The 14009-nt window shown below is 45.8% G+C and overlaps 1 protein-coding gene across 2 annotated transcripts in view; it reads left to right on the top strand.

The window, feature by feature from the left end:
• The window catches only part of kmt2a (lysine (K)-specific methyltransferase 2A), a 49197-nt gene that overhangs the window by 19840 nt on the left and 15348 nt on the right, over positions 1-14009 (top strand). Inside the window, exons 4-25 of one of the 2 annotated variants that reach the window (XM_066709135.1) lie at positions 262-439; positions 633-867; positions 1194-1258; positions 1770-2273; positions 2504-2577; positions 2779-2904; positions 3347-3460; positions 3991-4233; positions 4696-4816; positions 5241-5354; positions 5963-6147; positions 6466-6639; positions 6962-7072; positions 8709-8782; positions 9704-9897; positions 10584-10690; positions 10839-10976; positions 11172-11330; positions 11867-11984; positions 12652-12730; positions 13252-13412; positions 13723-13890. In XM_066709135.1, coding sequence (XP_066565232.1) covers positions 262-439; positions 633-867; positions 1194-1258; positions 1770-2273; positions 2504-2577; positions 2779-2904; positions 3347-3460; positions 3991-4233; positions 4696-4816; positions 5241-5354; positions 5963-6147; positions 6466-6639; positions 6962-7072; positions 8709-8782; positions 9704-9897; positions 10584-10690; positions 10839-10976; positions 11172-11330; positions 11867-11984; positions 12652-12730; positions 13252-13412; positions 13723-13890 — 3442 coding nt within the window. The remainder of the gene's footprint in view (positions 1-261; positions 440-632; positions 868-1193; positions 1259-1769; positions 2274-2503; positions 2578-2778; positions 2905-3346; positions 3461-3990; positions 4234-4695; positions 4817-5240; positions 5355-5962; positions 6148-6465; positions 6640-6961; positions 7073-8708; positions 8783-9703; positions 9898-10583; positions 10691-10838; positions 10977-11171; positions 11331-11866; positions 11985-12651; positions 12731-13251; positions 13413-13722; positions 13891-14009) is intronic. The other variant, XM_066709145.1, reaches the window with a different exon arrangement.

Consider the following 14009-nt stretch of genomic DNA (forward strand, 5'->3'; position numbering starts at 1 on the left):
CAAGAGTGTTCTCAAATGAGCTGATAGGATATTGGACATTGCTAAAAAAAAATATATATATATTTTAATTTCATTTGACCCACCGCCATCGATGCCGATTTAAATGATTGCCTTTAAAGCCCAAACAACAAAGACAGTTTCAAAAGCAAATGCATGTGAAACTTGTGTTTGAGTGGTTCTGCTTATGTCTTTTTGTGGCATTTTGTATGTGTGTTGTGTAAGTAACTAAATTTTATAAATGTTTTTATCATGTTCTCACAGGGCCAGGAGAGTGACTCCTCAGAGACGTCTGCTCGTGGGCCACGCATCAAACATGTGTGCCGGCGGGCAGCAGTGGCTCTGGGCCGAAACCGAGCAGTATTCCCAGATGACATGCCCACCCTCAGTGCCTTGCCATGGGAGGAGAGAGAGAAGATCCTGTCTTCCATGGGAAATGATGGTAAGGAAGTATGAACTTCACAGCACCTTAGGAATTACATCCATCAAATAATACAGAAAGAATCTCACATTGACAGCTCTGTAACCAAAAGGACCAGGAGTAGATTCCTGTGTTAGAAACCTCTTGGCACAACAGTTGTGTTTTAAGGTGTCTTTTAAGAAAGGTGTGTTCTCTCCCTCCACCCTCTTCTCAGACAAGTCGTCAGTGGCCGGCTCGGAAGAAGCAGAAACCCCAGCCCCCCCCATCAAGCCCATCAAACCAGTGACCCGCAACAAGGCCCCGCAGGAGCCCCCAGTGAAAAAGGGTCGGAGGTCGCGCCGCTGTGGGCAGTGTCCAGGTTGCCAGGTGCCTGAGGACTGCGGCGTCTGCACCAACTGCCTGGATAAGCCCAAATTTGGAGGCCGCAACATCAAGAAACAGTGCTGCAAGTGAGTGGCTAATGAGCAGATGATGGAGAATGAGTCGTGTCATTGCACAGGTTTTGTTGGTTTGTATTTCTGTACAACCATCCCCAAACCCCAAGTGCAATTGAGTCATGAATATGCAGAATGGCACTTCAAATTTTCCTTTCTGAATTTGCTTTTTATTAACAGTTAGTTTAATTTGATTTTTATAATCTTGATTTTATGAATGTTTAGTTCATACTTTCTGTACATCTTTAAAGCCGTCTTCTTGCATTCTGATGAAACTGTCAGAATCACATGCACAATGAGGCCAAATGCTAAATCTTTTCCTGCTCCTTTTCCCTTCATAGGATGAGGAAGTGTCAGAACCTACAGTGGATGCCTTCCAAAGCATACCTCCAGAAACAAGCAAAAGGTCAGTGGCCAGATACATTTCTTCCTGTTCGTGCCTATTTTTAACAAACAATTTTAGTTTTGGTGTCAGCATGTGCCCCAGACTCAGAGGGAGTGTTTTTCCCTTCATGTAAATCCTGTTACAGAAAAAAATTGTAGGACCTGGTAAATGAATGGGTAAAGCATTTGCCTAACATTATTTGGGAAATCAATGTTTCAAATGATTTCTAACAGATTTTTCATTCTCACATAGTTGAGGTACTTACACTGTTGCAGTACAGTGGAGTACAGGGTATGCAGTGTATTATCAGGTTTCAGGAGCATCTGGGCGAAGATTTGTGTTTATTCCCTTCTGCTGTGCTGTCAAATGGTGCAGCATTAGCGTTGTCTTTTTTGACGATTCTAAAACAATAAAGAAAAAAACGAATGCTTCAGATGCCAAAAATTGTTCAAAGGATGGTGCAGGTGCTTTGAGGCATGATGCTCAAGACTTGACATGTTTATTAACCGCTTGGCACTCTTTCCCTTCACAGCAGCAAAGAAAGAGAAGAAGAAGACCAAAGGGCCAGAAAAAAAGGAGCCACATCATTCCGTCAAGACTCACTCGACAGAGACCAATCAGAAATCAGCCCCTCCTCCTGTTAGGGAGGAGTCTGCTCACAAGAAGGGTGAAACCCCGCCCTCCAAGCACAGTGAAGAGAAACTGAAACAGAAACAACAGCCTGGGTCTCTGCCAGCTGCCCCTGTGCAAAAGGAGGCCTCCCAGCCCCCCAGCTCTGCTCCATTGCAGGACCCCAAGCAGCCTGCCGCACCCTGTAGTGCTAGCTCCAGGAAAGAGCGCAAACCACAGCAGCCCCCCACTCTGAGCAGTCAGTCCCACAGCACCCCCTCTCAGCCCACGCAGCCGCAGCAGTCACAGTTGCAGCCCCTGCCCAGCCCCATGCCCACAAAAAAGGAGGGATCCACCAAAACCCCTCCGAGTGAACCCAAGAAGAAGCCCCCGCCACCAAACCCCGCTCCGTCAGCAACAGAACCAGGTCAGAGCCTCAGTATTAAAACTTTAATGGGCCAGGGGTACATTCAGTAAGAAAATGTTTGCTCTCCATAAAAAATTCCCATACTTGGCAGGTGATTTCAGCCCACATGTCACACGATGCCGACGTAGCTGTTGTCGGCCATCTTGAGATGCTCACTGGAAATATATGCAGCTTTGTAACCCGTATTTATATATATATTTTTATTAATGTCTGTTTTCGTTCTGTACCAGGTTCAGAGGTTAAGCAGCCGAAGAAGCAGACTCCTCGAGGAGGTCCGCCCCCAAAACAGAAACCCAAGGAGAAGGTAAACATTTTCCATGTCCAGAACTCTTCCCCCTCTCATGTGGGTGCAACACTGACAAACCATAGCTCTCAGAATGTTTCTCAGACCAGGCGTCCAGTTTCTGCTGCTTTGGTGTTGGCCGAGTCTCTGTTCCAGGTCCCTGTGTACTATGTTGCTGTGGCTTGCGGCCCTTCACTCCACTGCCTTCTCCTCTGTTTGCAGGAGAAGCTGTTGCCCACCAAACCTGAGATCAGTACTTTAAACTTGCTGAGCACTCCCTCGACTGGAGGCAACACCAAGCAGAAAGTGCCCTGCGACGGAGTGCATCGCATCAGAGTAGATTTCAAGGTAGGATACTAACCCAAATGCCAGTCTTTCCCAACCTGAGTGCAGTCAGGTGTCCCACAGAATGTTTGAAAAGCTACACATGAGAAGAATACATTTCTGTTTTATTTAAATGCAATATTTCCCTGATAGATGTAAGCAAGAACTGGTTACCTGGTTAACTATTTACCTTAAACTTCACTTTATACAGGGATAATTTAAAAACAAAACAAACTACCCTATTACAACTTTCATTTGTAGTGCAAAAGGGATAGAACTGACCGTTTCTTTACTTTACAATTGTATCAATAGGTTACCAGCAACCTTAACCCTAACTAGCCATCAGCAACATTTCAAGCTAGGCCCATACGAATATGCAGATATGTAAACTCTAACCCTAACCCTAGCCCACCACAAAATGTATCCCTAATTGAATAGCTTACATTTTTCTATTGTTGCTCTGCAGGAGGATTGTGACATTGACAACGTGTGGGAGATGGGCGGACTCAGTATCCTCACCTCCATGCCAATCACCCCCAGGGTCATCTGTTTCTTGTGTGCTAGCAGTGGGCATGTGGAGGTGAGCCTGGGAAAGGGTGTGCCCATCACACTGACGGCCACCGGGAGAGGCCTACACACACCGGAGCACTAGATTACTGAACCAGGGGATGGACTAGACCTGTGCTGCTGTCGCCTGTCCTCTTCATTTGCATGAAACCAAATCCAACAGCACAAAGAAAACCTTTGACAGAATTAGAAGTGACGTGTTATAGTCATTTGCAATACAAGTCCTGCCAATTCAGTACTCAAGGGCCGAATTCAGAATAAGGGCGAGGGCTTTTCCTTTGTGTTGAGGGTCACCATTAGCAGCCATTTTTGATCCCAGTTTAAGTTACCATTTAGTAAGGAGTTAAGAGAACCACTTCCGCAGTGTGTCTATGCCATTGTGGCTCTGATTTGCAGCTTTGTTCACCTTTTCCTTGCGATATGTTTCATGTCGAAGGACTTGTTTTAATCTCCAGTCCTGTCAGTTGAAGGCTTCTGACCGGAAGAGGAAACTGGGAAACCTGGTCATTTGAGCTGGACTGAGCGTGCCTCCTCTCTCCCCAGTTTGTCTTCTGCCAGGTGTGCTGCGAGCCCTTCCATCTTTTCTGCTTAGATGAGACCGAGCGCCCCCTCCAGGAGCAGTGGGAGAACTGGTGCTGCCGGCGCTGCCGCTTCTGTCACGTCTGTGGTCGCCAGCACCAGAAGACCAAGCAGTTACTGGAGTGTAATAAGTGCCGAAACAGCTATCACCCCGAGTGCCTGGGACCCAACCACCCCACAAGGCCCACCAAGAAGAAGAGAGTCTGGGCAAGTACAGCCTGCAGCACAAAGCGTTGCGCTGTGCCGAATCAGGAAAATCCCTTTTCCCCCCCTCTCTCAGACAGAAACCCCAAACTTTTGCCAAAAAGTGCAGGACTAGAGTAGCTGCCTGGGCTAATGAAGATCAAATCCAATCTCTAACCATCATCTGAAAACATTTTTATAAACCGTTCTCGTTATATTTTTCCAATAAGACTTTCACTTTCATTTTTTTTATCTGTATGTACAATTTTAAGGTTTTGCCCTGGTTGCTCCTTGTGTTATTGTTTGGTAAATCTTTTGAAAGCCCAGCATTTATTCAGAGGTAATCCTATTCCTGTGAACTAACAAAAACAAACCAAATGTAATTGTGAAGATAAGCATGTCCTGTCCATCATTTTAATACGGACTATACTGACTACATGGTAACCTCTCAGTATTGACAATGCCATGTCCTATTGTCCCCTTTAGATCTGCACCAAGTGTGTCCGCTGCAAGAGCTGCGGGGCTACAACCCCGGGGAAATCCTGGGATGCCCAGTGGTCACATGACTTCTCCCTGTGTCACGACTGTGCCAAACTGTTTGCTAAAGGTGGGTCAGGGGTGCCAGAGGAGAGCAGCCGGAGGTTAGCTTGACATGAAGGTCAAGGGTGGAGTTAAGAACGAGAACCTACATAGAAATACATTTAAATATCTCCCTTTTCAACCTGTATAATAAAGTTCAGCAGAGAAAGGCAGTTCAGCTGTGCTTGCATAGCTGGCATGAACATGACTCCCAGACGGTGCAGTATCGGTCTGTAGGGTATTCAGTCAGTGTTTGTTATCTAATATGCTTTCTCTGACAATGAGCTGTGCGCTTTGTTCAGACTCAACCGTTCCCTGCGTGTGGGTTTTATTTCTGCCACCTTTTGTCGATGTTTCCACTAACGTCTGTCCTGTATGTTTGCACTCCAGGTTTGTGGTATACATTACACGGTTGTTTTACATTGTATGTATTGTGTGTGTGTGTTTTCTAGGTAACTTCTGTCCGGTGTGCGACAAGTGCTACGATGATGACGACTACGAGAGTAAAATGATGCAGTGTGGGAAGTGTGACCGCTGGGTCCATGCCAAGTGTGAAAATCTCACAGGTGAGTGCTGGGCCACCTCTCTTACCCTGGATGGTTGCTGCTAAATGGAAATTGCATCCCACTCCCCCCCTCATATATAACATCACAGCCGGGCGGTACAATATTAGGGGATGACATTATAAAACAAGAGGCCTCTACCAAACTAACTTGAGTTTGTGAGTGGGAGCTGAATCAGAATAATGAATGCCACCTGAATGAGTGAGTAATGCATGATAAAGGTGCAGACGCCCAGGCACATACGGCTACATTTCATAAAGAATGTGAATCTGATGACTAGCTGCAGTGAGTAAATGTTTTGTCTCCTCTTTTAATTAATGAAAACAAGAGTGTCTAGCCAAGGAGACAGGAACATCTGTCCAAAGTAAAATTAGAAAAATATCTGATTGTATTAATAAAAACCAAAATATACTTGCAGTGAAACCAAAACAAGGGTCAAAGAGTTCGAGTTACTAAAAAAACAGTTGTACAAAGTAATCCTTGTAAAAAAAATATATATATTTTGGAGTTCATCCCAACGCTATATGAGAAGTTCAGTCCATGTGCTAGTTGGGGGCCGTTGTGTCAGCGCCGCGTGTAAACAGGAAGTGGTTACCCCTGTTCTGTTGCAGACGAGATGTATGAGATACTGTCCAACCTCCCGGAGAGCATCGCCTACACCTGCATCAACTGCACTGAGCGCCACCCGGCGGAGTGGAGGACCGCGTTGGAGAAGGAGCTGCAGGGATCGGTGCGGCAGGTCCTTACCGCGCTGCTCAACTCGCGCACCTCGACACACCTGCTGCGTTACCGGCAGGTCAGTCCGGTGGGTGGGCGTGCGCTTCTCTCCCCAACACAAGCCCAGTCTTCAAAGCTCACTCGCTCCATTCCGCTGTCGACAGAAGTGACACAGTTCGCTGCGGTGTTGGCCAGGCAAGCCAGGGAGGACGTCAGTGCAGGAAGTCTGGTCACCCGGAAGAATAAAATGGCATTGTGCCTTCCCACAGTTCTCACATGTGCACATACTCCTCCCAGACTCATGTTCAAGGCATTAGGAAGTCTCTACGGCTGCAGTGCCAAAAGGCAACTGGTGTGCACACACCCACTCAGATCTTGTCTTTGCCCTCTCCTGCAGCCGGTGATGAAACCTCCAGAGCTGAACCCTGAGCCCGAGGAGAGCCTCCCATCACGCAGCTCCCCTGAGGGCCCTGACCCCCCAGTCCTGACCGAGGTGTCACCCCCCCATGACTCCCCCCTCGACCTGGAAACTGTCAAAAAGAAGATGGAAAGGGGTCTCTACAATGCAGTGGTGAGTCACAGCCCAGACTGTTCCTCTGCAGTGTCGCTTTATGTCATCTTTACTTTTCTGACCTAAGAAGTATTGTATCTTCACACAAGACTTAATTTCGACCCTCTCATCTGTTTAGTCACAGGTTTTGAAACAACAGCATGTGTGTGTGTGTGTGTGTGTTTGTGTGTGTGTGTGAGGCGGCAGGGGGAAATAAATTTAAATGTTTTACCACGGATCATAATCTTACTAACGGAAGGGCTCTGATGTGGGTGAAAGTGCAGAAATGCTGATGTTGGATAAGCAGGAATAAAACAGTAGCTTCTGCATGTGTTGTTTGCAGCTGGAGTTCAGTGATGACATCGTGAAGATCATTCAGACAGCCATCAACTCTGATGGGGGGCAGCCAGAGAACAAGAAGGCCAACAGCATGGTCAAGTCCTTCTTCATCCGGGTGAGTGCTGGGGCTGAGGACTGCACCCGGAGGATCCCAGTCTGAGGACGTGCTCCCTGTCCCTCTCACTCTCAAAATGAGGAGTAGCTCAGCTGCAGCTCCAGACACATAAGCTGATGGATCAGTGGGATTCTGTGAGAGTGCAGTCAGTAATCAACATTGTGAAGAAGAGAGAGTCCATCATATTTCCACCAAATTGACTTCTCTTTGCAGTGAGAGCAGATATTAATCAGTGAAATATACACTCACCTAAAGGATTATTAGGGACACCTGTTCAATTTCTCATTAATGCAATTATCTAACCAACCAATCACATGTTGCTTCAATGCATTTAGGGGTGTGGTCCTGGTCAAGACAATCTCCTGAACTCCAAACTGAATGTCTGAATGGGAAAGAAAGGTGATTTAAGCAATTTTGAGCGTGGCATGGTTGTTGGTGCCAGACGGGCCGGTCTGAGTATTTCACAATCTGCTCAGTTACTGGGATTTTCACGCACAACCATTTCTAGGGTTTACAAAGAATGGTGTGAAAAGGGAAAAACATCCAGTATGCAGCAGTCCTGTGGGCGAAAATGCCTTGTTGATGCTAGAGGTCAGAGGAGAATGGGCCGACTGATTCAAGCTGATAGAAGAGCAACTTTGACTGAAATAACCACTCGTTACAACCGAGGTATGCAGCAAAGCATTTGTGAAGCCACAACACGTACAACCTTGAGGCGGATGGGCTACAACAGCAGAAGACCCCACCGGGTACCACTCATCTCCACTACAAATAGGAAAAAGAGGCACAATTTGCACAAGCTCACCAAAATTGGACAGTTGAAGACTAGAAAAATGTTGCCTGGTCTGATGAGTCTCGATTTCTGTTGAGACATTCAGATGGTAGAGTCAGAATTTGGCATAAACAGAATGAGAACATGGATCCATCATGCCTTGTTACCACTGTGCAGGCTGGTGGTGGTGGTGTAATGGTGTGGGGGATGTTTTCTTGGCACACTTTAGGCCCCTTAGTGCCAATTGGGCATCGTTTAAATGCCACGGCCTACCTGAGCATTGTTTCTGACCATGTCCATCCCTTTATGACCACCATGTACCCATCCTCTGATGGCTACTTCCAGCAGGATAATGCACCATGTCACAAAGGTCAAATAATTTCAAATTGGTTTCTTGAACATGACAATGAGTTCACTGTACTAAACTGGCCCCCACAGTCACCAGATCTCAACCCAATAGAGCATCTTTGGGATGTGGTGGAACGGGAGCTTCGTGCCCTGGATGTGCATCCCACAAATCTCCATCAACTGCAAGATGCTATCCTATCAATATGGGCCAACATTTCTAAAGAATGCTTTCAGCACCTTGTTGAATCAATGCCACGTAGAATTAAGGCAGTTCTGAAGGCGAAAGGGGGTCAAACACAGTATTAGTGTGGTGTTTCTAATAATCCTTTAGGTGAGTGTAGAATACAAACTGTTTTCAGTGAGGAGTGCAAAGACAAGTTGCTTCATTTAATCCCTCTCTCCTGTACGGTGTTGTAATTCTATAGATGGCCCCTAGTCAACACCAGCGAACGATCTTGCTGAATAATGAATCTGTTCCGTGTTGTTTAAGTGACTTCACCAATTGTGTTTTTCCAGCAAATGGAGAGGGTGTTTCCCTGGTTCAAGGTGAAGGAGTCCAGGTTCTGGGAGCCAAACAAAGTCTCCACAAAGTAAGTGTGCCTTTTGTTATTTTATTAAACATGTATAGGAGAAATATATAAACACGTATCCTCATATTCATTCAGAAGCAGCACACTACTCAGTGACCTACAGAGACACTTTTTCACTTTAATTATTATCGGCACCGTGTGTCAGTATTGTTTGTGTTGTGAGGGGCTCTGTGTTTGCTGTTCCTAGTCTGTGACTCAGATCTCTAGGGACAGCACGTTCTGTGCCTGTCTGCACCTGCGTTTCAGTATCATCTGTCCGCAGGTAGCTGTTTCCCCACGGAATGCGACTGGTTCAGTGCAGAGACATTGTCTGAGTGTTGCCCAGAGTATTAGCTTACATAGAAGAGCACTGGCAACACGTGAGGCTGGCCTGTTTCTGGTGTCTTTGTTATTCTGAAAGTATTAAGCAGAGGACAAAGCGGAGCTAAGCGAGCATTGTGCCCAGTACTCAGAGGATCAAGGCCCAAAGCCACATTGCATAAAGTATTGATCGGGTCTTTATGGAAAAACAAACATGAAAATGTAAGAACATAAAAATAAAAAAACACATCCTTGGGATTGTATTGCAGTTTTGTGCAGTACTCAGTCTATGTATGTGCTGTTTGCGAGTCTTGATCCTTATTTTGATGGTGCTTTTTTTTTTTCTTCAGCTTTTTTTTTTTTCAGACTGGTCTTCTGTTACTCTTACTAGTTAAAAACCCAAGTAGTTGACATGACTAGTTGTACCAGTTGTGCCACAGGCTGCGGATACTTTTGCTCTCATACACGCTAGCAAGCTATTGAAGCAGCATCTGCAATCTGAATAAAGAAACTTGGGAAAAATCACTTTGCCTATTGTTTAATAACATTTCTCATTTCTAAGCCTACACGATTGCAGCAGCATATTGCACACCCCCTCATTCACTCCTCCTCTCTCTGCAGTAGTGGCCTGCTCCCCAATGCAGTGCTACCCCCCTCCCTTGACCACAACTACGCGCAGTGGCAGGAGCGTGAGGACAGTGCCCGGGCCGAGCAGCCCCTGCCCATGAAGAAGATCATCCCTGCCCCCCGTGCCAAGGCACCGGGAGACCCCGATTCCCCTACACCCACCCCTCCACCACCCCCACCTGCTCACGGTGAGTGACAGCCCCGAATGACCATCTGTGAGATGGATAGAGAGGGAGTAGTGATGGTCGGGGGGACAAACAGGCAGGCTGCATCAGTGTGCATAAGACTGACGAGCAACAGAGAGTGACTGTGATCGCGTTTGTTTCTTTTTTTTAAATCCTGCCTGCAGTGACAGCAAGTCAAAGCTTACTTGACCTGTAACTGTGCAGTCTCTACTGCTCCCATAATAAAGAGGGTAGTTATCTATTTAATTAGTTGCCTAATATCCTCAGAGGTTTGTGCACTTTGTGTAATAGCTGGTTGTGATGAAGTGCTTTGAAGTAATAGCTCTATGATGAAGTGCTTTGAAATTCTTATGTGCAAGCACTGTGTAAAAGCAATGCATTATATTTCATGTTATTTATTGACAAACATACTTAGAGCCATTTTCAGATTTATCGCCATGTTTAGGTTAACTGTTGTTGCTCTTAAGAAAAATAAAATGCAGGCACTTCAGATGTTCTCTTTGTGCTTAGTTTTTTGTTTTGCACTTAGAGTTTTGTTATACCTTATAAAACAAAAAAGAGCTGTAAACCGAAAAGGCTGTGAGGGAATCCTCAGCTCTCAGTGGAAACTGCATAGCAAACAGAGAAGGCAGCAGGCACTGAGATGGTGGGCTGGGGAAGGTGTCTCTAAATTTAGTGTTTCACTTCAGGGGCAGATCTCAGTCGTGAAGACAGTCCAGAGCTCACGCCTCCCCCGGGGGTGGGCGACAACAGGCAGTGTGTGCTGTGTCTGAAGTACGGAGACGACAATACCAATGTGAGTGGATTCGACTTTAGTCTCTACTGTGTTAAAGGCACTGTCCTATAAAGTGACGATCATCTCTGTGGCACCCCTGACACTGAACAGTGCACTGGGTCCGGTGTGTTCTGTCTGTCTCTTGAAACCTGTCCCCGTGTTTGTCCAGGATGGTGGGAGACTGCTGTACATCGGTCAGAATGAGTGGACACACGTGAACTGTGCGCTGTGGTCCGCAGAGGTTTTCGAGGACGACGATGGCTCACTGAAGAACGTCCACATGGCCGTCATCAGGGGCAAACAGCTGGTAAGAACCGCCTGGGCTCTCAGATCTCTACAGAGTCTTGGGATATTGTGGTTTTCATTCCAAGTATGATCTCCATTTCTTTAATTATTGGGTTACTTATTCAGTTATTGAAAATCCTTAGCTTTACCTATAGTTGGGATTAATGAGCCAAAAGCAAGCCCATCCGCTCACAGCTGTCCTGTTGTCCCCTCTTAGCGCTGTGAGCACTGCCAGAGGCCGGGGGCCACAGTGGGGTGCTGCCTGACCTCGTGCACCAGTAACTACCACTTCATGTGTGCCCGCCTCCGCCACTGCGTCTTCCTGGAGGACAAGAAAGTGTACTGCCAGCGGCACCGTGACCTCATCAAGGGCGAGGTGAGCAGCCTTCCCAGGGCGGGACGCGACATGACCGGAAAGCTTCTTTCACGCAGAGTCACACAGTATAGCAGACATTGCACCCGCTTACAGTTTTACTAAACACGATTTTTAAAGTCATCCACAATAATTTTCTGTCCTGTTCGGCATGTTTTCATCTTGACCCAAACTTTGCACGCATTCCACATTTATTTAACCTTTACACGCTTGCTTTGGATATTTCGTTTTCCAAATATTTACACGCCTTCACAAGCCTCCTGTTAACATCTTTGCAGTCCTACAGATTGTTTACACGCCATGTACCTTGCATGCTTTACACGTACCTTCACAGCTGTCTTTACACATTGTTTCATAACATTTATGCTTATGACATCACTGCATCCCCTACAGTCTAGATCTCATTTAAGAGAGTATGAAGGCAACCAACGATTCACGATTGTCTGCTTGAGCACCTGCAATAGGTCTCTGATGTAGTCATATATATCGGATTATGAAAGGGTTTTAATGATGCATCTCTCTGTTCTCTGCCCGTGAAGGTGGTGTCGGAGACCGGGTTCGAAGTCACGCGGAGGATTCTGGTGGACTTTGAAGGGATCAGCCTGCGGAGGAAGTTTCTCAGTGGCTTGGAACCAGAGAACGTCCATATGATGATTGGTGCGTCTCCATCTGTCTGAACAGCTGCTTTTAGGCCCCCGCCTTTGTAAACTAGAAAGATATCGTCTTCCATCCCATTCTGCATACAAAACACCCAGCAGCACAGCTTTCTTCTGTGAGACCTGTGTTTGTGGTGTAAATTATAATACCTTCCTTTGTGTCAGAAAAAAGCCATGACCTTTTATTTATTTATATATTTTGAAAGCCAAATGTTGTTTCACATTCTCCGAATAATTAAAGCTTATACTTAATGCGGCTCTCCGACTCTTGTCATCTGAGAACAAAAATAAGCGTTATACTGGAGAACAATGACAACCTACTGTCTTTCAACACGCAACATAAAGATGTATTGTTTTAAAGTAGTTTCTGGGTAAACAGAATTTAAATAAGTGTACTGTACTACTTCCAATATTTATACTTTATTTTATTCAATTTTCTTCATACACTGTAGATAGCCTTCTGGGACAATGGAAGTGAGAGTTACAGAAACACATTGCTTACTTTTAAAATAATTGATCTTATATCTGTTTTATTTGTACTGCACCTTTACTGTGATGCGCTTTGTTTGATCTCTGTGAGTGTGTTGTTTACATTTGATCCCATATGATCTGGACCGGGCACTGCAGAGAATTAAGTTAAATTGTGAACCTTTTGTTTTTCTCTACAGGCTCCATGACCATAGACTGCCTTGGCATCCTGACTGATCTATCCGACTGTGAGCGTAAACTCTTCCCCATCGGCTATCAGTAAGTTCCCTCACAGAGCTCCCCCAGCTGGCGAAAATGAGAGTTAGGAAAGGCTGTCTGCTATTTAAAATGTAATATGCATTTAAAACAAAACTATAAATAGGAGTAGGATTCAACTATAGTAAATGTGTACAGAAGATGTGGTAGGAGGATGAAAAGCTACTGATTTGTTTATGCATTTTTGGCTGTACAGTCAAGCTGTCTGTGTGGCTGCTGAAGATTTATCTTCTGTCACTGCCAGTCAGTTGCAAATTGCAAAAAGCTTGGTGGAAATGTTGAAAACTCACAGGGGAGCAGGGAGGCGGATCTAATCAGGAACTTTAAGGAGCAGCTGGAATGATTTGACAGTGTGCTACGAGTCCTTAACTTCAGACCAAAGACTTGCTGTCACTGTGGATGAGCGCTCTCTATTCTACATGACACATTTGCCCGGGAGTTCAACTCGGTGTGTCTCTTTCCTGCCACGATGGATGTTCCTCTGGACGTGGATGCCAGTGTCATTTGCTTGCTCGTCTCTCCAGGTGTTCACGCGTGTACTGGAGCACCCTGGACGCCCGCAAGCGCTGTGTGTACACCTGCAGGATCCTGGTGTGCCACCCCCCCATGACAGAGCCCGATATCAACAGCACGTTGGAGCATGAGGAGAATCGGACCATCACTCACAGTCCTCCCTCTGTCACTGGTGAGAACGATGTCACTGAGCCACAAAGGCCTTGATTCATTGAATGTCACTGCAATACCGACTGTTATTTTCTTACAGATCGGTTATTTCTCTCACTCGCCCCAAGAACAACCGACTTCAGTTTTGGGTTTTAGAGATATTTAGATATATTTTTTTAATCTAAAAACACTTGAAATGGGGACCTTGATTGAGGGATTGTGTAGTCCTGTATACAACACATTTCTAATGGTTTACTACATGATAATCATAACTTTGAAGTAAACAGAGCCTTCAGTACAGAGGGATAAGATGATTCCTTTTTATCCCACAGACGTTGAGATGTCACTGCTTCCTGGCTCAGTGGAGCCCCCTGGTGGCCGCACCTCAGCTATCCAGTCCCGCCTTGCATGCCCGAAGCCACAGTCAGCCACCCGAAATCGGCATCCCAGCTACCCCCCCTGCCAGAGATCTCCTGGCTCCAGGCCTCTCCCATCTGCAGGTAACATCGCCATCTACAGATGTTTTTCCTTCATGGCACATGTACATTTTAAAGAGAAAAGAAAAAAGGACTTGAATTAAATATTACGATCTTAGTTTTTAGTTACTGGAAAATAATCT

Source organism: Amia ocellicauda, chromosome 1, assembly GCF_036373705.1.
Source record: "Amia ocellicauda isolate fAmiCal2 chromosome 1, fAmiCal2.hap1, whole genome shotgun sequence".
Taxonomy (NCBI): domain Eukaryota; kingdom Metazoa; phylum Chordata; class Actinopteri; order Amiiformes; family Amiidae; genus Amia; species Amia ocellicauda.